At 40.0% G+C, this 27718-nt stretch overlaps 1 protein-coding gene across 5 annotated transcripts; it reads right to left on the reverse strand.

Annotated features, from left to right (window-relative positions):
• Window positions 1–2166: 2166 nt before the first annotated feature.
• On the reverse strand, window positions 2167–27718 carry VSTM2A (V-set and transmembrane domain containing 2A). Of its 5 annotated transcripts, none has more exons than XM_074341029.1 (6): window positions 27530–27718; window positions 26978–27107; window positions 25028–25194; window positions 23813–23863; window positions 20672–21008; window positions 2167–4098 (listed from the first exon to the last, which is right to left on the reverse strand). In XM_074341029.1, exons 2-6 carry the CDS (start codon window positions 27051–27053, stop codon window positions 4010–4012), a joined length of 720 nt encoding a protein of 239 aa, XP_074197130.1. In that variant the 5' UTR covers window positions 27054–27107; window positions 27530–27718; the 3' UTR covers window positions 2167–4009. The 5 variants fall into 5 exon arrangements, with proteins under 5 accessions (XP_074197130.1, XP_074197129.1, XP_019581925.1 ...); XM_074341028.1 differs by having other exon boundaries at window positions 27335–27695; XM_019726366.2 differs by lacking the exon at window positions 27530–27718 and having other exon boundaries at window positions 2167–4220; window positions 26978–27400.

Consider the following 27718-nt stretch of genomic DNA (forward strand, 5'->3'; position numbering starts at 1 on the left):
ATTATCTTTCAATATTTCCTTTTTCCTTCTAAAAATGATCAATTGTAAATCAGCATTAAAATATTAAAGCATATAAATATCTGTCATTCCTAACAAATCCCAGCAGCTTCTAGACCAAATTATAACTTGACTACTTGAAAGATTCAACGTTGTTCCAAAAGAGTCTTGCTTACAAGCTAACCTACACACAGTGAGAAGTCAGCTGCCGAGACAGCCTGTGTCCTATCTCAGAGTAAGCGCCCACACCGGAATTTTCACTCTGTTCTGTTCCTCTGTCCCTGGCTGAGTCCTGTCTGTCTTTCCCTTGCCTGATCGTTTCTCATGCCCCTCCCCGCTCGCTTCCTATATGCGCTTGTCCCGTTTCCAGTCCATGAGGAAGCCTAGACAGAGACAGACTTCACTTCCCGTTGGCAGCTTTGCACAAGCTGTTGCTTCTCCCTAGAAGCCTCTCCCCCCAGATCCTCTCCTGATTGGCTTCTTGTCATTCAAGTTTTGCTTAACTGCACCTCCTCAGAGTAGCCTCTCCTGACCACTTAGAGTCACACTCCTTTATATCATGATACGGGGTTTTCTTCTTAGAATTTGTCATGATCATATATTTTCTTGTTTCTGTACATTTACTCTCTGTCTGTCCCTAGATACAAGAAAGTACCTTATCTTAAAAACCAGAAAAGAGGTTAAAAAAAAAAGAAAAGAAAAAGAAAGTACCTTATCTATTGCATCGCTGAAACTGTGAAGTCTGTAGTACTTCCTGAGTGATAGAGTGTGCCCTTAATTAATGAGTTCTAAAATTAAAATTGTTTTGGCTATATATTTGAAATTATGTGCATACATATTTTGTAGCTTCACCGAGTTTATGTATTATCTAAGACAGATTACATTTCCCTTTGCAATTATCGAAACTACCAGTAAGTTATAGTTAATATTTTGTCTTTTATAGAGGATCCCTTATTTGAATGGTGTGTGTGCTTATTTTTGTAAAATTATATTTTAAGCTCTTAGTATTGGTTCTAAAAATTCAACAAACATCATCCGTCTCTGTTATTCCACGCTGTGTATGAGAAATTTCAAGGGAGTTTTTTTCTGGACTGAAAAATATGTTTTCTTCGCCAAATACATATCCATACACTGTTTCCCTAAACAAGTCTTGCTTCCAAGAAATTTAAGGTAGACTAGTTCAAAGTTATAATAATCAGGTCCTTTTAGGTGTTTAAAAGCATATAAGCGTTCTTTTAGGCAAGCAGATCATAATCAAATCACTTTCAGAAACAATGAATGTGAGAGACCATCTCCAGAAAACAAATACAGAAATACAAAAATATGCATGTAGTTTGAGTGGGTTCATGAACCCCACCAAGTTTATTTACTAACTCGGGTTAAGAGCTCCTTTAGATGATTTTGTTACTTTATTTTATCCTCAAGGGTTTTAATTTGCATTGTTTAATTTGTAAACAACTTATAAGTCTGTAAGAAAGAACTAAAGAATTTGACTCGCATTCAAAAAAGCAATGTCAACTTTTTTACAGCTCCCTTTTTTGAAAACAACAACAACAAACATTAGATAATCTTGGAAATCAAGATTGAAAAAGGAAGAGAACTTATTTTTCAGTCTTTATTTGTTTCTATGGCCCTGGTTACAAACCAAGAAATAGTCCCAGGGGGATGCAGTATAAGGTGAAAAAGACTAGATTGACTCCTTGATTTGCTGTTGCTTCTGTTCCAGTAGTTAAGGTTCTGGATGGACTTTGCGTTTGGAGAAAGAGTATGCCATGTGTTTTCTCAAAGAGGCCCATGAGCCAGACTCTTGGTAGCGCCCTGGCAAAGAAGTCTGCATTGTTTTGAACACTGACACAGTGAGTCTAATGAGAGTTCTCCCCAAGCTAGCAGAAGTCCTTCATGACGAGTGAGCATGGTGAACATCAGATACAGAGACACGTCTGTCTTGCTTTAGAACTGACCAACCTCACAACCTGAACTTTGGGTAAAAGTAAATTACATGGTGGATTTTCCCAGCCTAACTGAACTTGAATCGGTATGCTTATTTATGCTTGAATGTATGTGATCTTTAAAGCCCAGTTAGATAGAATCAACAATACTTATCTTACCATTATTTTACGCATTTTAAGTATTAAGCGTTGAAAGAAAATTTCTAGGTTAATAAAATAGTGCAATCAAATCCTTTATTTATTGTTCTCATTAGACTGAAATAATAAACCAAATGAACAAGAAAAATGTCAATAAAAGGTTTAGCATGAAACATTAATTCTCAAGCTAACGTCAAGAATATTATGAAAATATGCACACTGCTTATAACTGAATTGCAGCAAATCAACGCATTTACCTTTGAAAAGCAGAGGTATTCATTGCCTTCAAGCTTCAGTTTAGGACCTTAGGCTGGGAGCTGATGGTCCTACAGAGATGATCTTCTGGTTTTGTTACGAAAGAAAATGGAAGAATCTCTCTGGAAGGGAAACTTAGGTCATTTCTATCTCAACCCGTATCTATTCCATAGAGTATATGGACCACATGAATAGTTCTGCCTAGCATTCTTTGCCAGAGTAGAAAACAGGTTCTACATAAAATAGTCTGAATTATCATACAGCCAAAAATAAGAATGGAATGTTTAAAATTATAATTTACTTAACTAGTGAAAACTGAACACGTTCTCCTCTTCAATCAGAGATTTGCAGTCATCTTTTGCATACTATATTTAGCCAACAACCAAATTCGAATTTTTAATTAGGAGACATTAAAATATAATTAGGAGCAAATACCAGAATGACAAAGCTACAGAAATTCATAAAGGTCAAAGGAAGCACACTTTTAGCCACAGCAAGAAGTGTTCTCTCATGGATTCAGGGAATCCTGGTCACCATTTCATCTTCCCCACGTTCACCTCCAAGGCAAGTTTTCTAGGAGCAACATAGCTTTTTGACAAAATAATGATTATAATATGGGGATAACTGTCAAAACCAGAGACTGTACGTTCTTCAGAGTCAAGAGACCCTCAAACCTCAATAAACACCATATATAAAGGAACATAGCAAATTCCAACACAGCATACACACAACAAAAATAATTCATTTATCAGAGACGGATACAATTTTGAATATGCATTTTCCAGAAGGAAGCAGAGGCCAACAGAGACCATCTGCAGCTGTCATACCTGTGGAAGTGAAACGATGCATTACAAATTTCACACAATATGTGAATCATAAGTCGGAAACAAATGTTTTGTCAAAAAAAGATTGGTGGCCCAACAAATAGATATTCATATGTATATATTTATATATATAATGATAAAAAAAACCAGCTTGCATGAGGGTCATAGTCTACCTACTTTGAAGTTATATCACACATACTATAAGCAATTTACAGAATTTTTCATTTGCATATACAGGAATTGCAAAATGAATTAAAATACATTGAAATATAGAACATTCAAAATGTATTTATATAAACCTCCCAGGATTGACAGGGATTGGCCATAATCAGCATTTGCCACCATTGAATAAGAGCTAGAATCAAGAAAAAGAAGAAAAATCCAAGCAAAAAAAAAAAAAAAAAAAAAAAGGAAAATTAAAAAAATTATTTCTTTTATTTCTTATTTAAAATAATGTTCTCCTCGTTGCCTCGCAGTGTTGATAATCTTGTTCTTGCCCCCAAACCGGGGCTTCCTTCGATGACAGTTTCTGTTCCGTAGCCTTTTGAGCTCTGTTTGCTTCCTGCAGATAATGGGTCTTTTAGTAGGAAATCCACGGTATCCGTAGTAAATATTTACTATCCCCATGACGGTCAGGCCAACCCCTGAGCAGTCAGTGAGATGGTGCTTTAAGTAGCCGAAAGAAAAGGAAAACAATAGGTCTTGCTGTTAGAAAATGTCCTAGCACTTCACACTAATTCTCTTGAAAGGAAAGACCAGTGATTTGCCCAAGAAAATGTTATGAACAAAGCGTGTGACAGCCTCTTCGTTTATGCTTCCGGAAGCAGGCGCTCGTTGGGTAGGTAACTAGAGTACAGTGGGTGCAGAGTGGTGCTTGGAGTTTAGGGTCAAGTTTGCTGTCCGCTCCGTAGATTTTACAGGCGATTTGCTCTTTGCTTTAAGAAGAGAAAGTGATATTGGAAAAAAGTCAGCACTTTAGATTAAAGCAAAGCACCCTTCACAAAGCCACAAACAAGAAGCAGGACAGAAAGTCCATGGCTTGTAGCTATCCTCGCACCTGCGGAAGAAGTTATAAGATATTCGCTCATCTTGAAGATTTCCAATGCTCCTTATTAGGCTGTTTTAAACACATACACATATATATTTAATTAGCTCGCCATCTTGGCTGTGGTGCTCATGAATGTCCTGGCATGCACTGCAAACAACAACACATACAAAGTATTTCAGTCCCGGGAAGTTGGTCTTGCTTGTTTTGTCTGTTTTCAAACAATGCCATTCCACATTTGGGAACACTGAGAGGAACGAATCCAGAACACTGACCCTCAAGTTAATTCTCTGAGGCTCATTTCCTATAGTTATGGGGTGTTCCTAGATTGCTCCCTAAAAATACACCCCCTGCATTACTGCTGCATAAGCACAAAACCATGGAGATGGAACCCACACTGACGGTGGAAGGCTTCCCAAGGGCGGGGAGTATTCCCGGATGGGTGCATTTGGGCATTTTCTTTCAGAGGAAGGTCTTTCTCAATTTTTATCCTTGAAATCTGAGTATAAGTTAGTGTTATCAAGAACTGGGAATTTTTAAAGGGCTTCGAGGCTATTTAAGGGAAAGGATTCAATTGTATTTTTGCAATTCTTCTTCACATATTTTAGCTAGTAAATTTCTAATTACAAATGATGTGTTAAGTACCTGTATTAGTAAGAAAACAAGAATGTAATCAGGCTCAAAGCATTTCTTTTTTCCTTTTTTTTTTATGGAAAGGTTGACTGGAGTTGCAGGGGGTAAGGGTAGAGACATTGAGTCCTCTGAATATTTCAGCTAAATCATGTTCAGGTCCACACTGACAATTTTAACAATTGAGGCAAAAGCGCGTGCTATCAAAAAGTCATGGTAGAATACATGTTTAGGGATTGGCTCTAAAGTGGCCATTTTGTAGCCTCACACTGCTGCTTTTCAGTCACGATTCACCTTTGTTTGGTAGATGAGCCACGGATTTAACAGCATATCTCCTCAGAGACACCTAATGACTGAAGACCTAGAGGTTAGGAGTGGGTCTCTGGAGAGTGTTCCTTCTCTCAAGCTGGGTGCTAAGGCTCAAAAATGCAAAAGTGACCATATAATCCATGCGCGGCTCGAAGTATAATGACCATCAAAGGAAAATATATACAATCTATGTAGAACCACAAGCCTCAGCTTCCCCCAATTAAGTGTGTGTTCTTGTTATCTTTTGAAGAGAGATACTTTGACAGGGATTCATTTAAAAAAAACACAGAAAAATGGAATGATTGATTGCACGCTCCTTAATTAGCCAGTGGCACTTGACACAAAGTATGTCCGCTATTGAAAAAAAGTTTAAAATGCTAAAAGCAATAAAGCTAAGTAAAGTGATTCAGTCTTCTAAAAAGGTAGTTTTGAAATAATGGTTTCTTTTCAGCATGGGCATTATAAATGGGCTCAAACGCACTGCAACTCTCTTGTAAATCTTCCCCTTTCTCAAGTAATGCACTCTTCATGGAAAACGCCTGAGCCCATCATTCCTATGAGATATAAAGGAAATGGCTACTCATTTTGACCCAACGTTTCCCACCATACTATGTCCAGTGTGTGCAAGTTAAAACAAACTTTACACGATCCGTATAATTGGCAAGAACCCTAATGATACACAGTAAAGAGAACTTTAAGGCCACTAAAACTTTGAATGGCCCTCTGATAGGCCATGTAACATAGTACTTTGTTTTTTCCAGCTCTTCCTTCCACTCTAGGCACATGCATTTTTTTAGCCTATTTTTAATTAAATGAAATTTATTTGCCAGGCCAACTATGAAGTTTTTCTTTCTTGCACAGTGAATTCTAAAGCAAATCACTGATAGGTTGTCCCGTCTTTCTATGTTTTATTTACACCTTGAATGAAGAGATGTGTACTCCTTCATCTTTCTAATCCCAAAGACTTAGACAGTGAAATCTGAGCGTCTATAATGTTATAATTCGTCCATGTAATTTTAACAAGTAACCATCAGTCATTTTCATTCAGAGGTACACTATTCTGAATATAACATATCACATCATTCACTTTTCGGAGTATAAACATTGTTTATCAAACAGGCTATGGTCTATTCTATCGAAAGTTAATTTTTTTTTTTTTAAGCAGCTAACTCCGGCCACTCGTCCTGTGCCATTCTCATTGTTACAGGTAGAAACATTTTGTGAATGAGGAAACCAGGATAGTGGTCAGGAGCCCTGAGTTCTAATTTTCTCTGCTGCCACATACTCCTAAGATCCCAAATTAGATGCGTATTTCTTCCATGTGTTCTTAGAGGAGAACTATTCGTGCATTCATGTTTTTTTCCATATTAGTATGTCAGACATTGTTTGGGAATAGGATCTCCTACTTTGCTTTATGTGGTTTCCTTTGCTTGATGCCCCAGCCAAGCAGTATAGCCCGTCACCCCCCTAGTATGACCATGCATTTGACCTCCAGTAACCTGCTGTTCTGCGTGTCTGCTCTCACCAGCCACTTGTGAGCTCTTTCCTCAGCACTTCCACAGTGTGTTGGTACGGCCTCTCCTTTGCCTTTGGCCTTAGCGCGTGGCTTACACTGACCTGTAATTCATTATATTCATAACTTATCTCACTGGTTATACTATAAGCTCTTTAAAGGTGAGGGGTGAAATTTCTGCTATTATTTTTTATTACTCTCAATGTCAAAAACAATACCTCGAGAGGTTTCAAACATTTGCCCCCAGCACAAAATAGCCAGTGAAGAAGGAAAGGTGACGCTATTACTGAGTAAGTTCTGTACAGATGGGACGTGTACAGATAGCGTGACTAGAGGAGGGGGGAGCCCACAGAGCCTGGAGGGTTCTCTCTCAGACGCCATTTCAGGATGTCCTTCGACTTCTCTTTAATAATGATGCCTTTCATTTGTTTTTCTGCTTAACAATTTTCCTAGTGTTCTTTCAAGTATAATCCCCCCACCTTTGTAAAGCATGGGAGGTATTTTCTCCATCTAGCAAATGGAAAGGTCTAAGAAGTCTTACATGTCCAAGGAGTATAGGAAATTAGCTCCCAATTTTCAGCCCTTTTTATGTCTCATGCAATAACCAGTCTCATGGCTTTCACTGACATGTGGGCAAGCAAGCAAATGTGTCTCAGGAGAGTGTCTGTGACTAGTGAGCGTGCGGCCGAGGAGAACTATGAAACAGGGCCTCAAGTATTTTATCTTCACTATAATGCTCAACTCAGAGCAGAACAGAAAATTCCATCTATTTCTTTTAAAACAAACAAAACAATCATAGCACATTGTTGAGATGGTGGCATCTTCAGCAATCAGGTAGGGATGGTAGGCAGGTCCAGCACCATATCAGGAGGGTCTGCTGGACAGCTGGTCCCCCACCTTCCCTCCTCATGGAACTCAGCACAACTTCTCAGACTGGAAGGTAGGCCTTGCACTGCTCATCTGTCTTCCAGGTGAAAGAACTCAGCTCCCCTTTGGCACCGTCCTTTTTGGACTATTCCATCTATACCACCACGTCTCCTTCCCTGTGTCTCCAACCATAAGACTGGAGGACCTTGAGCATCTTTAAGGAGGCTGCACCCCTCTTCTTGCTAATGTCAGTCTCCAAAATGACTAAACTGGATTGGGCACGTGCAGTGTGTCAGGGAAGATGCAGCAGACACTCTGTGCCATTGCCTTAGCTCTTCCTCTCCACAACCCTGTCTAGTGAACTTACAGGTCAGGAAAAGGTAACTCAGTGACATGGAACAACACCCCCTAGCTTCCATGGGTCATGGGCAGCAAAACAAAGGTATAGAAATGAAGAAAGAGCAATGCAGTCAGATCAACTAGAGTTGAATAAGCTCCTCTCTGAAACTCCCTGAGGCAAGCAAGCTGGCCCGATCGTCTGCACATCTGTTAAATTAGGATGGGAAACCATTATTTAAATGTACACTGATCTTTTCAGAGAAAATGCACTGGTTATAACATGCTATAGAGAAAAAAACTATTTGTTATACAACTTCTTTTCCCCAATTCTGAGCTAATAAATAGTAAATATGAAAACATCATCAGCCTCTTAGTTTTCCTAAACATTAATAATAAGTAAAGTTTGTTTTATTCCAAATAATATACCAAATATCTTATGATAGAATAATATTTGGAACTTTTCATATTATAGACTTTTAGATCTTAGAGGTTCCTCCAAATTCATTTAAATATTTCAGTGAGAGGTGGCTCTGCCTTTATTCTTACATGTCTTCTTTCTAGAAGCTTCTCTTTTCCAGACTCTTTATTTAAATTTGATAGCCTGGAACCAAAAAAGATTAAGCTGGTTGTTCAAAGTGCCACCATTAGTTAGTGACAGGAAGAGAAAGACAACCAACGCACTCGTCTACCAGGAAAGATCATGAGAAGAGGATATGAGTATTTCGTTCAAAGAAGTAAGCTGCGTGTTGAGATGCAATCTAGACAACTCATCATGTCTCAATTTTACCAGCTCTTCAAACATCCACTTTCTCTGAGCCTTGAATCTCTGATGGATTAATTTCCTATGCGAGTACAACTTGTAGTTGGTTTAGATATGGGAACAGTCACAATTCAGTGCATCTGTGTATAGATCTATGTACAATTCTCCATAGGTCTCTCTCTCTCTCTCTCTCTCTCTCTCTCTCTCTCTCTTTCTCTCTTTCTCTCTCTCGTTTGAGTATATCTAGTGGTATCAAAAGGAGCAAGAAAAAAGAAAGGAAATAGTTTCTATCCCACTGAGGTTCCACGGTCTGATCCAGAAAATTTATTTTGTAAAAGTGAAGATTAGTGATGCTTATCATGTGAACAAACCTAAAAATGTAAACTTTCCAATAATAAAACAAGCAACAATACAATGATTTTCTTTCTTTTTCTTTTTTCTTTTTGGTCTGTGAAGAGGCTCAGCTTATAAAGAACGGAGTGTCCATACAGCTCCAGGAACAGACCAGCCTTTGACATACTTCTCCTTTATTACAGATGCCAGCTTTAAGAAATGAAAATAGCTTGCGAGAAAATCTGAGCTAGCTTTTAATGCAATTTTTATTCTGGTTTTCACATACTAAGTCACTGTATAAGGGGGCAAGTCAAACAATAGGATGATTTTATCCCATAATTTTTTGAAAATAATATATTTTTTATTAGAATTCTTATGAAACCAGTGCCAATTTCTTCCAGAAATCCCCTATTAAAAAAAAAAAAAAAAAGTGCTACCTTTTGACCCAAGACATAAATCGCCTATTTACTGAGCCCCGGGATGGGGCAGCCACTGTTTAAATTTCCTTTCCTGCTTTCCCTGTCAGCAGATACACACCTCTATCTAGTTACGAGGCCTCTTGTTGTAGCTGAGGGCAAAGAGTGTAGTCACCCACATACACAAGGTCTAAATGACGAGGTGTGTGGTGATACCCCATTCACCCCAGAATGTTCCAGGCTCTCTTGCTTACGAGGAATGCCTATATGCTTTCAGGGTTTCCTCCTTCTACAGTAGCTGAAAAATGGACACATAACAGTGACTCTGCCTCTCACCTGCTATAGTTAGAGAGCATCTGAAAACAGCACGTTTTGTAAGATGTGATCTGGGCGCAGACAGGATGATGGTGGTGGTGATGATGAAGACGATAGCAGCTAATACTTCTTGAGCACTTATTTCTTTACCTCTGACCATGACCCGTGTGGTTACTATGATCATTTTGCTGATTGAGGAACTTTACTGGGGGGGCATGCCACATGTTCAAGCTTCCTCAGCTAGTAGGTGGTACAGGTGAAGTTCAAAGCCAGTTCTGTTTGACTCTGCAAACTAATTGGCTTCATCATTTCATCTGGCAATTCTGCATACCTGAAAACTATACTTTCTCAATTCTGCCTATTAGAAATATATGGAAATATGAGTGGTTTTGACAAATGATAGGGAGAAGAATATAAATTAGTGGAAAAACAAATAAAATGTTTTCAAAGGATGCCATTTTAATATTGCTTATTACGACTGCTTTAATGCATACGTAAGAATAATTTATTATTAGCACTACATTTTCAGGTATGTAAATAAATGCTGCTAAAGTGCTTGAAACTGTTTACTCGTGGAGCTTAAATATGCCTCCTGCATGTAGTTTTTCACTATTAATCAGCAAACTTTTTATGCATCATGCGAAAGTAGATATTAATCCTTGCCCTGTTGGAATGCTCGCAAATTCCATACTAGGGATTGCATACACGTGTGGTTTTGTTGCACTTATAACAATGTGTGAAAAATGCAACATTTGTCCAAGGGCTTAAATAAGTACATTCAACTTGGGGAGTGGCCTAGAGGAAATCGTCAGGACAACTGAGACCAACTCGGGGTGGCTTTGATGCTGGGACCACAACCACAGAGCACTTGTCCCAGGGGAGGCTAGGGTCGTCTGCCCTGAGGGGAGACGCTGATACAGAACGCGCCACAGCTAGAATTACTGACTGCTGGGTGAAGAGGCGGGAAAGGTGGATGTCATGTCTGAGCCATCATCACTGATGAGTGGGACAAAGGTCTCTTCCCACCTACACTTTCTGCATGTTGTCACAGACCCCTGTCTCCAATATCGTCAGAGGAAAATTCTTCATCCAACATGGAGATGCATCTCGTATTATTAAGAGAAATGGCAACCAAGGGACTTGGAGTAAAGAAATAGAAGGGAAGGAAAGAAAAGGAAAGAAACAATTTTTTATATATCTTCTTATATAAATTGAAAAAGATAGAGCTATCACCATACTATATAAATACAGTAATTTGCCTAAATTACAAAAAAATAATTTTACTTCTTTGGCAATGTTTGTTTTTGAGAAAAAGTTATTTGAGGACCTAATGCCATAGGATATAGAAAAACATCAATTATATCGCTCCAGAAAACACACTTGTTTTAACATAAGGAAAATGTCTTAAGATATTACTCACATGTTTTCCAAGTTTGAACCAATGATTTTACCTTTTTTCTTAATCTAGCTATTTTTAAATTACCTGAATTAGAATGTTTTATAAATTATCTTCAGAACAGAAATTTTCTTAGCCATCAGCATGACACAATTAACAGAGAGAGTTGAAGCAAGAGTTCTTTTTTCTTTTATCCATATCCTACTCATCAAGGCAGGAAAATGAAATGATAAAAGTACCCAGTTGCCAAGGACAGTTCATCATAGTTCCAAGATAGAATTTTTTATAAAATACAATTAAAAATAAATGAATGGTTCAAAGGCTAGTTTCCAGTCCTCTCTCTCCTTTAACGCATAAGTGGTCTGGGGTTGTTTTCTTAAAGATTGACCAAATTTCCTAAAAATTCATATATCTACTTAGCAGTGATAGTATCCTCATCAATGTGTTGCCCTTTACATAAGCCACACATCACATTCAATTCAGAAACATTTCTTTAATTCTAATTCCAGTCTAAGCACAGTGCTACATACCGCAACACCACCAAAACTATCAAGACACAATTCATATCTTCAAAAGCTTTATATTTTAGGATTGGTGGAAATAGAGTGACTTTTTATATTCTAAATTACATATATTTTTCTATTTAGTTGTGATTCTACTGCTCGCTCCCTAACTGTAGCATTTTTCAAATGAACTCTTTACAATGCTAGGAGAAGTGAGAAAATTTCCTTCATAGCAAATACATTTGTTTAATCAGAAAAATTAAAAATAAAATACCTTCTAAATGGCTGAGGAAAATGCTGCTAAGGACGTATGTACAGCATAAGACATCTAAATAAAACAAAATATCAGTCCCATAATAGAAACCCTCACTGCACAGTGCTTCAGACCTTTATATTTTGAAATTTGGGGTATCTGACTGTATTATTTAATCTTCATTAAAATTCTTGCCTCTGTGAAGATGATAAATTAGCTTAAGTTAATTTCCTATTTTTATTTTTTCAATAGCTCCAGAGTGGTGGGCTTCATGGAATAAGGAATTCTAACTCCTAGCTTTTACAATTTGCTTTAAATCAAGCGCTGAGTGTAACCTTATATATCAGGTCTGTTTTATGCATATCGGATTCTGAATTCATGCAGAAATGCTCTCTCAGACTTTTTTGAAGCAGTCATATTAAATAAAACATAATTATAATTTATAAATATTCCAGTGTATTGATTTTCCTTGACACACCATTGCTCATCACTTTGATCTCCCTCTGAATTGGGGACCGAATGAGTCATACTATTGAGAGGACAAATGATTGCATAATATTTTATTTATGGACTTTATATGTGCTTGAATTATTGAGTCAATGTAAATTTATCAAGCACTCCCATTATGTTTAGAAAAACAGAAAGAATAATTTGAGGGTGAGATTCTCCACTCAGATCCTAAGATATAATGTTCTTAATTTGAATGCTACTAGCAATTTCTGAATACACCACTTTTACAATAGTTTTAATGTATGCATGCACACACGTACATGCACATATATATATATATGCATGTACAAATGGTGTATATTTCTTTAATTTGTTATGAGCTCCACAATCACACAATACCATTATTTTACTTTGCCTTTCTTTATTTATTTAGTGTATTTTATTTGTTAGTTTGTTTTCTCTCTCTTGAGCTATCTGTCATTGCCTATTTTTAAATTTGGGAACTTTCGAATGATGTTCTTTTTTACTTTCTTATAACAAAGTTATAAATTATTATTGTGCAGATGTTATCAATACAAACAAAATAATCAAATAATTAGAAACCAAATTTACATTGACTCCCCATGTACATTTTCATGTATTTCTTCTTGTCACTTTGAATGCACATATCTCAGATTGATTTAAAGTTTTGTAGTCTATATTTTTTCACTTGAAAGGTTTGCATCCTATATTTTTTCACATTAAATTTTATATTGAGTCTTTTCTAATTTCATTAATCATTCTTTGAAAACATGATTCTAGAAGCAGCTTAATATTCATTTCATGGTTTTAACACATTCATTAGGTAACTTTCCTTCTCTTGGTCATTTGAGTATTTCCAGTTATGGGAAGACCAACCTACCTCTGTGACAGGCATCCCAGTGCATGGGTCTGGACCTGCCTGACTACTCCTCTCCTTGGAATTTCCTCCAGGAGAATCACTTCAGGGACAGATGGGCCACACAATCCAAACCTCTGTGACTGATTTTCCCACCAAATTTTCCTCCAGAAGGGCAGTATCAGTTCACTGTGCAAGTCATAATAGGGCAGAATGCCTGAGTCACTGTAACCTTGGGGAGATGTGTTAATTTTAAAAATCTTTGCCAAGATTATATGTGTCCAATTTTTTTAACATGACTAGGGTTTTGACTGAGACTGAATCAAGTCTATAAATACTTTAGAAAAACCTGACATATTTAAAATACTTAGATTGTCCCTCCAAAACCATAGCACGTTTCTGCATTTATTCGTACATAAACTCTTAACAAAGTGTTCTAATGCTTTCCGTATTTATACTACTTACTTGCTGTCTTTGGAAAAAAAAATCACACAGATATTTTATACGTTTTTGTTATTACTATTGATGATTATATATTATGCCCTAATTTTTCTATTTGGGTATTGCTGTCATGTAGAGAATTGATTTCAATTTATATCTTTATCTTGTCTTTTTCGATATTTTCACTTTTCCTATCTCTAAGTCATTTAGAGTGTATTACATAATCATAGCATCAGTAAAATTGATACTTTTTCCTTCTTTTCTAAGTATTAGACACAAATATTTCCTTGTCAGTTGCATCACCTTTTGGTTACATTTGATTAAACACGTTTTAAATTTTATATAGTAAAACGTTATTTCATTTGCATTTCTTATAATTGTAAATCTTCAAAGCCTCAGGCCTCTGATTTTATGCTAATCTTCCTATATCTGATTTTTCTTTTCTGCTTAGCTCTTTAATCAATTGGAGCTCATTTGGATATATATCATAAATTGTGATAATATGTTTCCTTTTGTCATTTATTAATTAAACAGACCCTTAATTATATGTTTTTAATTCATCAGCTATTATATTATTTTACATAATTTTAGAACTTTTCAGGCTTCTTTCATCTGTATTTATATTTATGTTTCTTAATTAACCTCTTAAATCACCGTTATTTAAGTATATACTTTAATACCTGAGAGTTAAAAAGGAAGAGAACCAACAATTGCTGAGCTCGCTCATGTGCCAGGTTTACTCTTATGTCACTTAATGTTGAAAGCGACCCTTGGGACATACATGTTTTTACCTCAGTTTTATCAATAAGAACTCTGAGCTTTAGGAAGATTTTGTACACAGCTCACTCAACAACCAAGCTTGGAGAGTGCATCTCAGAATCAAATCTGTATCATTGTATTACCACAGATTGCCCTTCTTATTATAGGGTTTAAATGTTCTTTATTTTTCTCTCTTTGTGAAGCTTTCAACAATATTTTCACTTGTTTATGTTTTTAGATGCGTCTATGTTTATTTTATGATTTAAAATATTCCGAGGGTCTTTTTACGAGAGCTTGAATTTAATTAAGATAGCAGCCAGTTTGTATAACTGTGACTTCCAAATTCATATTGTTTATTCAGGTCACACAGCTGAAATTCTTAAAAATCATTTGGATTTCATTATGTTTTACAGTAAGGATCTAGTTATGACCTTGGGCAAGACAGCTGGTGGCTAATGTGGCATAGTTATATAGGGAAGAACTTCTCATCAATTCATGGTGGTGTGACGGGAGAAAGTTCTGAAATTATGAATGATGAAACACAAGCCAGGAGTGAAGACCCAGTTTTCCTTCTTTAACTCGTCACCTACACACACCCAACAAGGAACATATTTGCCACAGGAGAGCCAGGCGTGTAGGGCATTTCCCTGCTGCTGGTGGTAATATATAGCACATACAATACTGGTCATGTAAACCCTGCAAAGAGTTATTATCTACAGAGGCTTGGGCAGTGCCATGCTGTCTCTGTATGTAATTTCATTTAATCCTCCAGGTGAGGACCTGGACACATACTCAGCTATGAGTGATGGGGATGACATGTGACCAGTCTTCCTCCCTAACCGCTGTGCCTACTGCCTCTGCTGGTGAATGGCCAGCCAGAGGGGCCTCTTCCTGTTAGTTTCAGCTCTTTGCAGCTGAGATGAGCTCACCTCAGTCAGGTTTCAGTGTTCCTTGGCAGAAAGAAACCCTTACCTTTCTTTTAGGACTGTGTTACCTTGATCAACAGAGTGAAGTCTTTCTGGCAACTTCTCTACCCTTTGGTCATCTATCCAGGAAGCTGTTCTGCTGGCAGCTTCATGAAATCATTAGAGACAAGCACTTAAGACATCAGCAAATTCTGCATCATGTCTCCTCAATTACAGAGCTTCTGGTTATGAGGGAAACTCAGTGTGGTCACGGACGCATTGAAAGCCCTTCCAGCCTACAGCTGGGCCTTGGTTTTGTAGACTCAGCCAGTTACTGAATTTCAGGAAGTTAAGTTAAACATAGTGTGTGGGAGAATGTAGCCAGTGTACACTATTAATCTATATCCGAGTAATTCCGGTTCTAACGTCTCTAGCAGATTCCTTGGCCTGTATTATCCAAAGCACTGCCTGACATCTATTTTTCCCCTTATTCACAGATACTTGATTTACACAGCAACTGCTTTACATAGAATTACAATGATCAAATTAATTTACCCAGTGTATGCAGCCAAGTTGGTCATTTAAACCAAAATCAACATTAAGGTCTTAATGACATGACTGGCTCTCTACCTGGACACAGCTCACAACTTCCTCTCATTTTAAGTCAGGGAAACAATCTCCTGCAAGACTCTCTCTGCCCCATCTCCCTCCCCAGCAGCTTGGACTTCTGTTGTAAGATCGTTCCTGCTAAATCTGGCCACGTTTGGAAACCTGCTGTGTTTGTCAGCAGAAGAGGTGCTTTGGGGCACCCTTGGCCTCCAGCAGCTGGAGTGGCAGCTGCCTCTCAGCGCTCAGGCTCACATCACGGTGGAAACAAATCACCATATTTCTAAGTTCAGAGAATCAGCATTCCTGCTGAGTGACTAGAGGCTCCGCGTAGAAACATCACTACACCTTAACCACAGCCAGGCTTCTTACAAGTGCCAGCTGCTGATCACGGGAGCAGACAGAACAGCTTCCCAAAGGTCCATCCCAGCACTGGGAAGAGAATAATGGCAAGAGACCAGTCTCTATAAGAGTGTCTTGTAGACACACACACATACCTCATAGTAAATGATAAAAGCATTTTTTCTTCACCCATAAGAACTTTTTAGAGTTAATGATTCTCATCATTTATTGCACATAAAAATGCCTATTTCTGGCTCTAGACTCAGATTTTTGATTCCGTAGGTGCGGTGTGAAATCCTGGAACATGACTTTTTCACCAGCTCCCTGGTGAGTCTGGCATGGGCCGTCTGCACTACACACTCTGAGAAACACTGCTTAGGAGCCTTGATCAGTTTCGGAATAGTGGCAATACTATGTATGCAAACATAATTATAAGAAAAAGAAGATAAAAACAAAGGTATACTGTTCCCCTCTCTTTCCTTGTCTTCCCCAACCGCAAACTCCACTTGTTGTGGGCACTTAGCGGAATGCAAGTTGTAATATTTGTAGCCAAGAAGTTCTTGTTAGGATGACCAACTATCCTGTACTGCCTGAGACTGAGGTTGTTCCCCAGAATGTGCGGCTTCCAGCACTGAAAGGAGGAAAGCCCCAGGAAAAAATGGCTACAATACATGACTGATCGATTCGAAGTAAGTATAACAAATTGCTGTGGAGACCTGAATGAGGGACCAACCAACCTGACTAAGACAATAAGGGAAAGTTTTACAAAAGGATTTTCATTTGACTGGGAACTCAGCCATTGGGAAAGACCCATGCAAAGAAAACAGCTGGGCAAAGTCACCATGCAGGTGATAAAACACCTAAAAACATACAGGAAATGCCACTTAGGAAGGTTGTGTGTGAGGATTAGGTACTCAGGGGAAACAGGGCTGGAAATTAGACTACGAAAGTTAGGGAAGGTGCTTTGGAAATATCATTATTTAATACTTGCTCTGTTGTGATCCGTTCCTTGTACTGGAATTGAGACACGTATGTCATTAGGTGCTGTTGGAATGAAACTCGTGTTGGGGGAACAGAAAAGATGCAGTTGATCAAGGATATTTTGAAGAGATGCTTAGTAGGCCTAGAATAACTAATTAACTCATTATGGCAACTGTCTGAAGAACAGGCGCTAAGAACATTTTCAAAGTTTCTACACCTTGGGACTGTGATAGTGTTTGTTATGAAAAGAATTTGGGAATACCAGAGGAAGAACATTGGTTTTTCGGTGAAAAAGCTAAGATGATAAATTCAGTTTTGAATATTTGAGTTTAGGGGCGCTGTGAAACAAACCACCCTAAAGCCTAGTGCCTTAAAACAATCATTTATTATAATCTCTCACGAGTCTGTGGGTTGGCTGGCTTAGCTGGGCAGTGCTAGCTCGGGACCTCTCACGCTTCAGCGGGGGCTGCAGTTAAAAGCTGGTGGGCTTGGGCTTCACTCAGTAAGGTGATCTCAAGGTAATCGCACTTCTTAAACGGTGGCTGGCTTCCAAGAGGCCACAGCAGAAGCTGCCAGTCTCCTTAAGAGCTAGGTTTGGATGGGCATAGCATGACTTGCATAGCGTTACTTCTTCACATCTTATTGTCAGAGTGGGAACAGACCAGCCAGGTAGCGGGGCTGGGGGGAAGAGGTGCTACATCTAATGGGTGGAGTGTCAACAAATATGCAGCCATCTCTACTCTGCTCCAGTGCTCATAGGACACATATGTGGAGAAACACTGGAGGGCAATAGTGAACCCTAGTGTGGCTCTCCAGAAAGAAATCAGAATTAGAAATGTGAATGGATGGAGAATGAATAAATGAGTGAATATATAAAGCATGGGTATTGAAATCAGCTTTATTTGAATATAACCTGAAAAAATATAAAGCAAAATTATAAATCAGGATGTGGGTATTACAGTGAATATGATATATAAATATCCATCCCAGATATTGTATTTTATACAATAATTGTGCAAGCATAGAAACTTACACGTGAATAGAATGGGTGGCTGGGCCACTCCAGCTTCTGAATTAGAAGTTAGAAAACGTTGTTAAATGTATATAAACGATTTTCCAGTATTCACTGGTAGAAAAAAAATTTTTTTTGATATATTTCAGATTAATCTTTGCTATACGCAGATAATGGTTAGTGAACATGGCTTTTAATGAATATAGACTTCCATGAGTCAGCATTCCTTCTCTCGTTTCACCCTTACTCTAGAAAAAGCAGTGAGTGAGGCTGGTAGTGGGGTGGAAAATGAGCAGGGATTTTTATTGGAAAATTGTTAGATGGTATCTAGAGTTTACCATTTAGCTCCAATCACAGTACTAAGAAAGAGATGCTAAAATAAAATAGGTATTTTTGGAGAGTACATTCTTGAATCAAAAGTAATTAATTTAGTAGATAGAACATTTTATTCTATGCTTAGAATTCTTCATTGAAATAGGTAATCTATTTGATTTTATTCCACAGCATGGATTTCTGATATCTAGCCTGGCATATTCTATGCAGGCTAATAATTTCACTTCCATGATTTGGAATTCTCTCTAATTGGATTGTAACTGTCTGTTGAAGCTAGTCTGTAATTTTGCATATAGTGTCTAGCTTCTTCTTTTGATCGCATGAAAAGGATGGGAGCAGTGACTCCAAAGACACTGAATCTTGATCAGATAATGTCTGCAAACATTATAATGATTAGGTGCATATGTATGTGTGCTATAGATGTATATGCATATATACAAGTATGTACAGAGGGTGCCAAAAAAACCATATACACATTTTAAGAAAGGAAAAAACTGTATTAAAATCGTAATACTCAATATATACCAATAACAAAAGATGAATACAAGTCACGTTTGACTTCTGCAATTATAAGAGGTGCTCAATGTGGTTGCCATCAGTGTAATTTTAATATAGTTTTGTCCTTTCTTAAAATGTGTGTGTGTGTGTGTGTGTGTGTGTGTATATATATATATATATATATATATATATATATATATATATATATATATATATATGGCATCCTCTGTATGTATGTAGACATACAAGTTTGGACAATTAAGTTTGCGAACTTTCCACCATGTAAGCGCACAGTGGAAAGTTCGTGAACTTAATTGTCTGACCTTCTCATATATGTATATATATATTCTAGCTATGGTGTTGTTCTTAATTTGGGAAACAACTGAGATAATAAAGAGGAAAATAAGACAAAGCCACACAAACTGAGCTTTAGTGAGGCTAAGTTATCTAGTCATCAGACTGATGTGACCACGGCATGCTGGGATAGCTGCTCACCTACATTGAAAGGCAAACTCGCAGGGACTTTAAGTCCAGCTCTCTAAAAACCATTAGCATTTGAAAAATAAGAAGGACACCTAGGGTGGAACACATTATTTTAAAAGTATTATTCACAAGAAAAGATACAAAGATATATGTAAGATAAGATAGAGAATACACATATATGTGTATAATTATTTTGATGAAATGACCAGATTTTTAAAAAAATCTAACGGCTAAAGAGACCTTGAATGTTACCAATGTAATTTTCTGTTACCAATAGTAGCACCAGTAATTTTTCAGTGATCAACTGTAAAGGGAAATACTTGAAGAACGATAAATATTTTTATGTCCCCCTCATCCTATAATATTACATCAAGTGATTGAGCAAAATACGGCACAGTTGCGGGGTCGTGTGAGGTACTGCTCAGTCTGAGCAGGCTTTATCCCACATCAAGGTTGAAACTCCTGTGAGTTTCCATTGGCTGAATGATTGCATAAATTAATGCTATTCAGAAGAGCTTTAACTTGCACAGCTGACTTCAGAAATGTGTGACTAAGCTTCTAAATTGGCATCGAAGGCACATTTACAGGAGTTGCTTTATCTCGGCACCACTTACTGCCTTTCATCCCCCCTCACTTCCTGCCATTATCATCATCACTTTCATCACAAGCAGCTGAAGTTTCTCCTTCAAAATCAAAAGCCCTTGGAGAAGACGGTCCTGCTTAAGGCTATAGGTTGCTGAAAACGTGGTGTGTCTCTTTCATTTACATTTTGATTAAGTGAAAGTCTCTTAATTTGGGTCATTATCAATACATAAATCTGTAGAGAAAATGAACATGCATTTATAATGCAACCAGCATTACATGATTTATTGTTCTTATAATGTGTAAATACAGAAGGAAAAAAAATGTCCAGCTCTTACTTCCCCTGGACAGGAAGCACTGCCAGCGACTAATGGGGCAGGTGACATCCTCTGTGAAGGCCAGCCCCAGGCTCTCCGGGTCTCATCTCATCATCATTGCAACTGAACTAGGTCTCCAATGTTAAAAACCGTCATACATCAACCTGTCTACTCTACTTGATCGATCGTCCAGGGGAGGGTTTGTGAGTGTGAAAATGAAAGGCTCAAAATGGGTTTCCATACCTGATTGCGGACTTTGTTTGGGGATTTTGGCTACCGCTTGAGGGCTGGAGGTGGAGCGCATCCGCTGGTTGGCAGAGCTGTGGATGCTGCTGGGGACAGCCGCGGAGACATTCTTCCGAGGCTTCACATCCTGCAGCCACATGGGGGAGGCTTCGAAGGCCTGCATCCTCCGAGCATGGCCGTTGGCATTGACTTTCAGGTAGGCCTGAGCCTTGTGTTCTTGAAGCTCTCCATAATTGGCGTCGGTCACCCTGCACTCGTATAAGCCTTCGTCCTTCTTCCTCACTTTGGAAATCTGAAGCTTGTGAGAGATGTCATTGCCTTGCACTTTCACTGTCTGAAAAATTGCAGGGAAAGAAAAGAAAGCTCTATGTCAATTGATGGTGTCCCCGTACTTTGTCCTGCGTTTGCTTATGTGGGAGAATGGAAGGGTCTCAAGTCAGAGAGCTCTTTTTGTTCTCCACAGTCCAATCTGACGGCACTGTGTATCCTTGTGCAGTAGTAGACTGGCTTTCCCAGTCAAGGGACGACCATTTCAATCCAGCCCGCACCATGTTCCACTAGCCCTGTGGTCCCCTTCCCCAGTTCCCATCATGGGACGGGCCTCTGCCTGGTTAGCTCAAATGAATGACATGTGAACCTACTGAGGTCAAGTCTAGAGTTCACACAGTCTCTTTTCTTCACTTTGGGCTACAACTCTGAGGCATCACAAAAATGTTTTCTTGGTCGTTGGGACCAACCATGAGTTTAAGTGGAATGACTATTATAGGTACTGACAAAATAGATTTGGCTAGTAAAGGTTTTTCTTCCCAAATTTTTGGTCCACTCTGACCTATAGTCCTGGGGTGGCATGGCTCAGGGTGCAGATTAATGTCACCTGAAGTCTTATAACTCAGAATACACACTATCTGCCATAATAGGGTCTTTAGGCTCCTGGAAGTTGAAATTAACCCTGGTTTGATTTTCAAAATTGAAATTGGATCTCTTATTTTTTCTAATAATTGTTATGCCAGATTAATAGCAAGATTATATAAATGATTATGTATAACATAAAATTCTATATAATATGTAATAAGTATCCATAAACGTCTTTATCAGAATGGCTAGATTTGATATACATTATATATTGTCCATGATTGACTGGATGATTTCATAAGATATTCAGGATTTAAGGATTGGATGATTTTGAAAAATAGAAAAGAAGTGAAAGTGATAGAAAGTTATTCTGCTACTGGCCATTATAATTTCAAATAGCCATAAATAATTCAGAAAACTTGGGATATGTTCATCTGTTATTTTACATATACAGTTGTATATACAGATAGTTTCCAACATTTGAACCATAATCATAAGTATGAATGCATAAGAAAAATGACATATAAATATACTAATACTATAAAACAATGGAAATTAATAGCTTCATATATATCCAGTTTAGTGTCCTAGTCAAGTCTGAGTACTTACGTTATTATTATCCTGTTTTACAGTAAACTGAGGCTTAGGGGATTTGGCTCGGTGATTCTCAACACTGACTGCACATTAGACTCTTCTGAGGAGCCGTTAGAAAATGCTGTCACTTGGATTAATGCAGTCACATTGTATCTCTAGGGACTGAAGCTCATCTTAGTATTTCATAAAAACTCTCCTGGGAATTAAGTTAACTACTGCTGGTCTAGGACATATATTCAAGCTCACACACTGGGTAAACTGGGAAGAAATTACTTTCTATCTCAATTTGTATCTAGAACTCTCTCCAATTTCTTAGATTTTATGAACTATTGGCATGGATAATACTGTTAACGGTTGTATCCAGGATTATGTATCTGATTCTATGGCTTCCCTAGGTTAGGATGTTGGAGGCTGTTTTCATTACTGGTCTTTGGAGGTATAGCAGGTGAAGAGTCAAAGATGACTCATCAATAAACAATCTATCCAATTGTCTGTGTGGATGACAAGTGAAATATTTAAGAAAAGCAGTGTTAACAATTGCTTCTGTCAATAAAGCTTTTCTAGAACTGTCCTAAAACAATAATTTCTGTGACGTAAGAAGAATTGAATTGAAATAGTCTAAGAAGTCAGTGAATTTCTCAACATAAATTGGAGTTTCTGCTTTAGATATTATTTTTGTTTGATATTTTCTCCCATTTTGAAATTATACAGTTGGATTACAGAATTTGATTCTATCAATATATTTTTATATTTTAGTTGTGCTATAACCCCAATCTTATACCACTGTATGCTGTTGTAAAAGTCTCAGAATAAATTACGCTTTTAAATGTAGGGTCATTGGATTTTCAGATTCCTTATATATGTGATACATAATTATGCTTAGCGGACGCCTCCTTTCTTATTATATAACTATTTCATTTCTAATAATGGAAGCTTGCTTACTATTTATCAACAAATTAATCAGTTCTATTAATATAAAATGATTTTATGCGGCTTCATTTAAGGTACAGTAAAAAAATAAGATTTTCATATTTTTTTCCTAATTTTACACACAATTATGAAAAGTAGTAACCAGTAGAGTAGAAATTCATCTCTTTATTTTCAATAGGTTAACCTTCTCCAGTTATGTTGTTATGTTTATGTTGGCTTCTGGCTTTATATTTATATGATTTTTAATATTGACATTAGAAATACACGGCATGCATTATGAATAACAGTGAAAATTGAGTTGTTTTCATTACAACTTCAACACTGTGGGATGCTTTAATATTTTTCTGCCTAGGAAGATTTTTGTTGTTAGTGTGTTACTTTCTATTAAAAGATAATTATTTCCATAATTTTGAATAGATATTAGTGTTGCAGCTCTTACAATTACAGTTATGTAACTGTTTAAAAAGCAAGGTTATCACACCCCTTGTGATAACAAAACCATTCTCTAGGAACGTTTAAATATTTAGGTGATTAAAATCAATAATTTTATTGTACCAACTCTAAATAGGTTTCCATTTTTATGCACCCAATGAGGTAAGCAAGAGACAGTGGTTCTCGTCCTACGTTTGCGAAACTGCCTTTTTCAGGGACAATAAGTTACAAGGCTTTTAAAAACCTAAAATTCATTGATTTTTCATCTTGGGCCTGCCTGGCAGCTGACGAAGGCACGCGCCCCCTGTCGCCCGTCCCTATGATACTCACACTGATCTTGGTCCCGTCGTTGTCCGGGTCTCGATCGGGCACGAGCTCCACCTGCGGGAGAAGGCGGCGAAGGCTCAGGCTGAGGACCCGGATGGTCCCAGCCCTGACCCGCAGCGCGGAGGTGCGGGCCATGCCCGGCGACAGCAAGCACCCGAGCCCCGTTGCTGCAACATCTCTCTGTGTGTGTGTGTGTGTGTGTGTGTGTGTGTGTGTGTGTGTGTGTGGTGAGTCAGAAAAGGGAGAGGGAGGAGCCGTTCCCCAGCACGGCTGGCGAGGCCGAGGCCACCACCGCGCAGGGGCGCTGCTCTGTCGCGCGCTCGGATCTGTCCCCTACGGGCTGTGCGGGGAGATAGGGACTCCGGGAGGGTGGCGCCGGGCACGCGTGTGGGTGGAAGTTCGCAGGGTTGAGATTCTGCATCTTTGCCGGGACTGCGTCCTCTTCTCGGGGTCTCAAGGACAGATTTTATTTTTCTCGCCCGGATTGCTGGACTCGTCCGCCGCCTGTTTTGCTGAACTGTCTTCACTCTCTGCTCGGACCCTTCCCCCTCCCCCGTTCCTTTCTCCCTCTTCTCCCCACTTTTTCCCTTTTCCTCTTCCCTTCCCCTCTCCGCCCCTCCCCCCTCCCCCCATCCACTCCGTCCCCCTCTCCACCCTCTTCTTTCGTCTACTCTCAAGTGGCCTCCGGTTCCCTCCTTCACTACCTTCTTCCTTCCTTTCTCTTCCACCTCTCTCTCCTTTCTCCTCCTCACTCTTCCCCTCCCCTGTCGCCCCTTCCGCACTCCTGTCTCATTCCACCCTTAGCAATCGCTTTCTTCTCTGCCAGCCACAGACGTGCGGGAGGGGGAGATGCAGACACCGACAGAATTCCCCACCCCATCCCACCGTCCAGAAAGGGACCGCCAGTGAGTGTCCTGGGAGGTACCAACCCAGCAGTGCCATCACGGACATCCCGATGATAGCCAGCCCCAAAAGGAGGCGGCTAATCCCAGTTTTAACCAGAAAGACTCGACAGGACATTTTCCTTGCTGTATCATCCCCAGGACACACTCTGGCGCACACCCTGGCATCCCTGGGTGTCACGCCCACCCGGAGAGCTGGTGGTTCCCAAGGGGCGCCCATGCACCATCTTGGGCCGCAGACCCCTGGCTGGACACCTAGAGGCCCAAGGGAGTGAGGGACAGACGCAGGGGCGTGCGGGCGACGCAACTCTGCTACCTGCGCACCGGCCACCTCGGCCCCGGGCTCCAGGTCCTCGGGCCCCCGCAAGAACCACCACTGAATCTCCAGGTACACCGAGGCGGAGCCGCTCTGGAACGCGCACGACATTTCCACATTCTGCCCCTCGGTCGCGGTCACGTTCCGCGGAAACTCGGTAAATTTTGCTGTAAAATAGAAGAAGTGCATCTTTTTTAGAATATCCACACCACTCTTGTCAGTTCTCTTGCCTTGATTGCTCACTACGTTTTACTTGGACTTAAAAAAATCAAGAACAAAACCCCCTTTATGACATCCCGCACTTTGCCTGGCTCCCCAACCCCCGTTCCTTTGCCTCTTTCCTGTCTTATTTTTGGTATCATGCCTAAATCACTTTGTTGTCAATCAAGTCCGGATAATGGAGAGGTTAACAAGCTTGCCAATAATTCCCCCTATTAGCCAGGCTGCTCAGTTAGAAGCAAATACATTTTGTCAGATTGCAGCAGTCCCCAAATACTGCTGAGGGATTCAGTGAGGTGCATTTTAGACAATTCTGTCAAGTTGATATATGAGGAACCTCTTGCCTCCAAGTTTCTAAACAATCTATGATAACTAGACGTTTCACATTATAGAGAATGGGTCATGAGTACCTGTCAAAATGCACATTCCTGATACAGCAAAACAACTATTAGCAATTGTGATCCAAAGGCTACAGCAGTGAAACAAGTTGCACACTTTCTAGGCTGTGACGATTTCTCTCCAAATTCACCTCCATACTTGTTCCAGTCAAGCCATTGTATTGTAAATTGCTATACATCATAGCACCTAAGAATCACATACCTGCACTTAGTTCAGATTAAAGATTGTTTTGAAGTCACTAGAGATGTGTTTGTTTTCCTGTCTTTTCATTACCAGCTTCGACCCTGCTATTATAGTTTGTGAGATTCATGGAGTCATGCAAAAGTCGCAAAAATAAGATGTTCCCTTTCTCCCAGAGGCATTTCTTTAACATGGAATTCTTTGGATGGTTGTTCTTATTTTGTCTAAGGGACGCTTTGGGAAGAGATGACGATTCCCTGAAAGCAGTCTTGGAGAGATTCGTGGCTGATGGGGGTGTGTGGGTGCAGGGTACAGTGCGCTCCTGGAGAGGAGGGCCCCTCGCTGCAGGACTGGCTCAGGGCGGATGCACGTTTTCCTGACTTTTTAAGGAGAGACACTGTCAGCGCCCCTTTTCACAATTTTATGAAATCGCAAGTGATCGCCATTGAAACGGCCCTGCATTTATACTTAAAGGAAATGGGAGATGTAAAGAAGACCTTCTGATCTGACAAAGAGACTTATTTGTTCTAGCTGGAAGGGGGAGGCTGGCGTATCTGCTTCAGAAGAGATGCAGTCTTCTGGCAGCAGACAGGGGGGTCCCCACCACTGTTCATGGTGCTGAAATGGGCCCTGCAGCGTGCTAAGTCCTTAACTACGGGACCCAGCAAGCAGCTGCCGCTTGGAATGCAAGCCAGACCTTTCTATGGGTCCTCCCGCGAGTCTGTCCCTCGATAAACATCCGTGCAAACGAAGTCACAGGGACCCAGAAAAAGGAAACTCTAAACCCACTCTGCCTCCATCAAACGGGAGGACTGGCAAAGGAGAGTCCCTGTTTGTTTGTGACGATTATGTATGCATGAGTGGTTATCCTGTGCACGCACACAGAAGGCACACACACACACACACACACAACCCTGTGTCTGTGCTCACTGAGGAACCTACCTCACCGTCAGGCACCAGCTCGATTTGCTTTCAAATCTAGCATGCCTACTATTTAATAAACTTTAAAGAAAAATGCCCACAGAACACTATTCCACTGTTACTTGCTGGGAATCTCTCCACATCTGCCTGCCCACACACCACCACCACACACACACACACACACACACACACCCCGCGAGGAAATGTATGTTTGCCAGTGAACACACTTACCTTGAGAAGAAAGCCCTTGCTGTACATATAAAACGGAGAAGAAAACAAATCCGACATACGCCAAAAAGATCCCCATCGTTCCAAAAAAAGGGAGGGGGGTCACATCAGTATAGCCGACCGCCAAAAAGCCCTAAAAGAAAGGAATGCAAACGTGTCAGGAGGCGGTGTCTCAGAGCCCCGGGCGCGACTCTGCAAACATCTTGCTGCTGGCTCGGCGAGGACTGGCTTTGGGGACAGGGGGGTGCAATTCGCGAAGGCTAAAGCCAGCTGGCTGGGGTTCGGGGAGCCTCGGAGTCCAGACCCGGGCTTGCGACGCTGGGGAGTGAGTCCGCCGCCTCGCTGCCTGCGTTCCGCTACCTGGCAGCTCGGCCCACGTCAGCCGCTGCTCGGGCTTGCGTGATCACTGCCCTCCCTCCACGCCGCGCCGGCTGGGAAGTGGGGAGTGGGCCAGGGGGCGGGCGGAGGACTTCGCCGGGCTCGCCGCGCCGCAACTTTTCCCTCTAATGGCTGCGATGACGCCGTTAACTCTGTGTGCGCCAGGCGGTCCCGCACCTGCCCGGAGCTCGGCCACGCAGCCCGGGGAGGCAGCGGCGCGGAGGCTCGCGCTGCGGAGTCCTTCTGGGGAGCAGAAGCATCCAGCCTTTTCCGATGTGCTTTTCCCTCTCGTCGATTGAATCTTTCCTGCCTCGGCGGGCGGGATCGCTCGCTCGGTGCTCACAGGGACAATACGGCTGCAGGACT

The sequence above is a fragment of the Rhinolophus sinicus genome, linkage group LG09, assembly GCF_036562045.2.
Source record: "Rhinolophus sinicus isolate RSC01 linkage group LG09, ASM3656204v1, whole genome shotgun sequence".
Taxonomy (NCBI): Eukaryota; Metazoa; Chordata; class Mammalia; order Chiroptera; family Rhinolophidae; genus Rhinolophus; species Rhinolophus sinicus.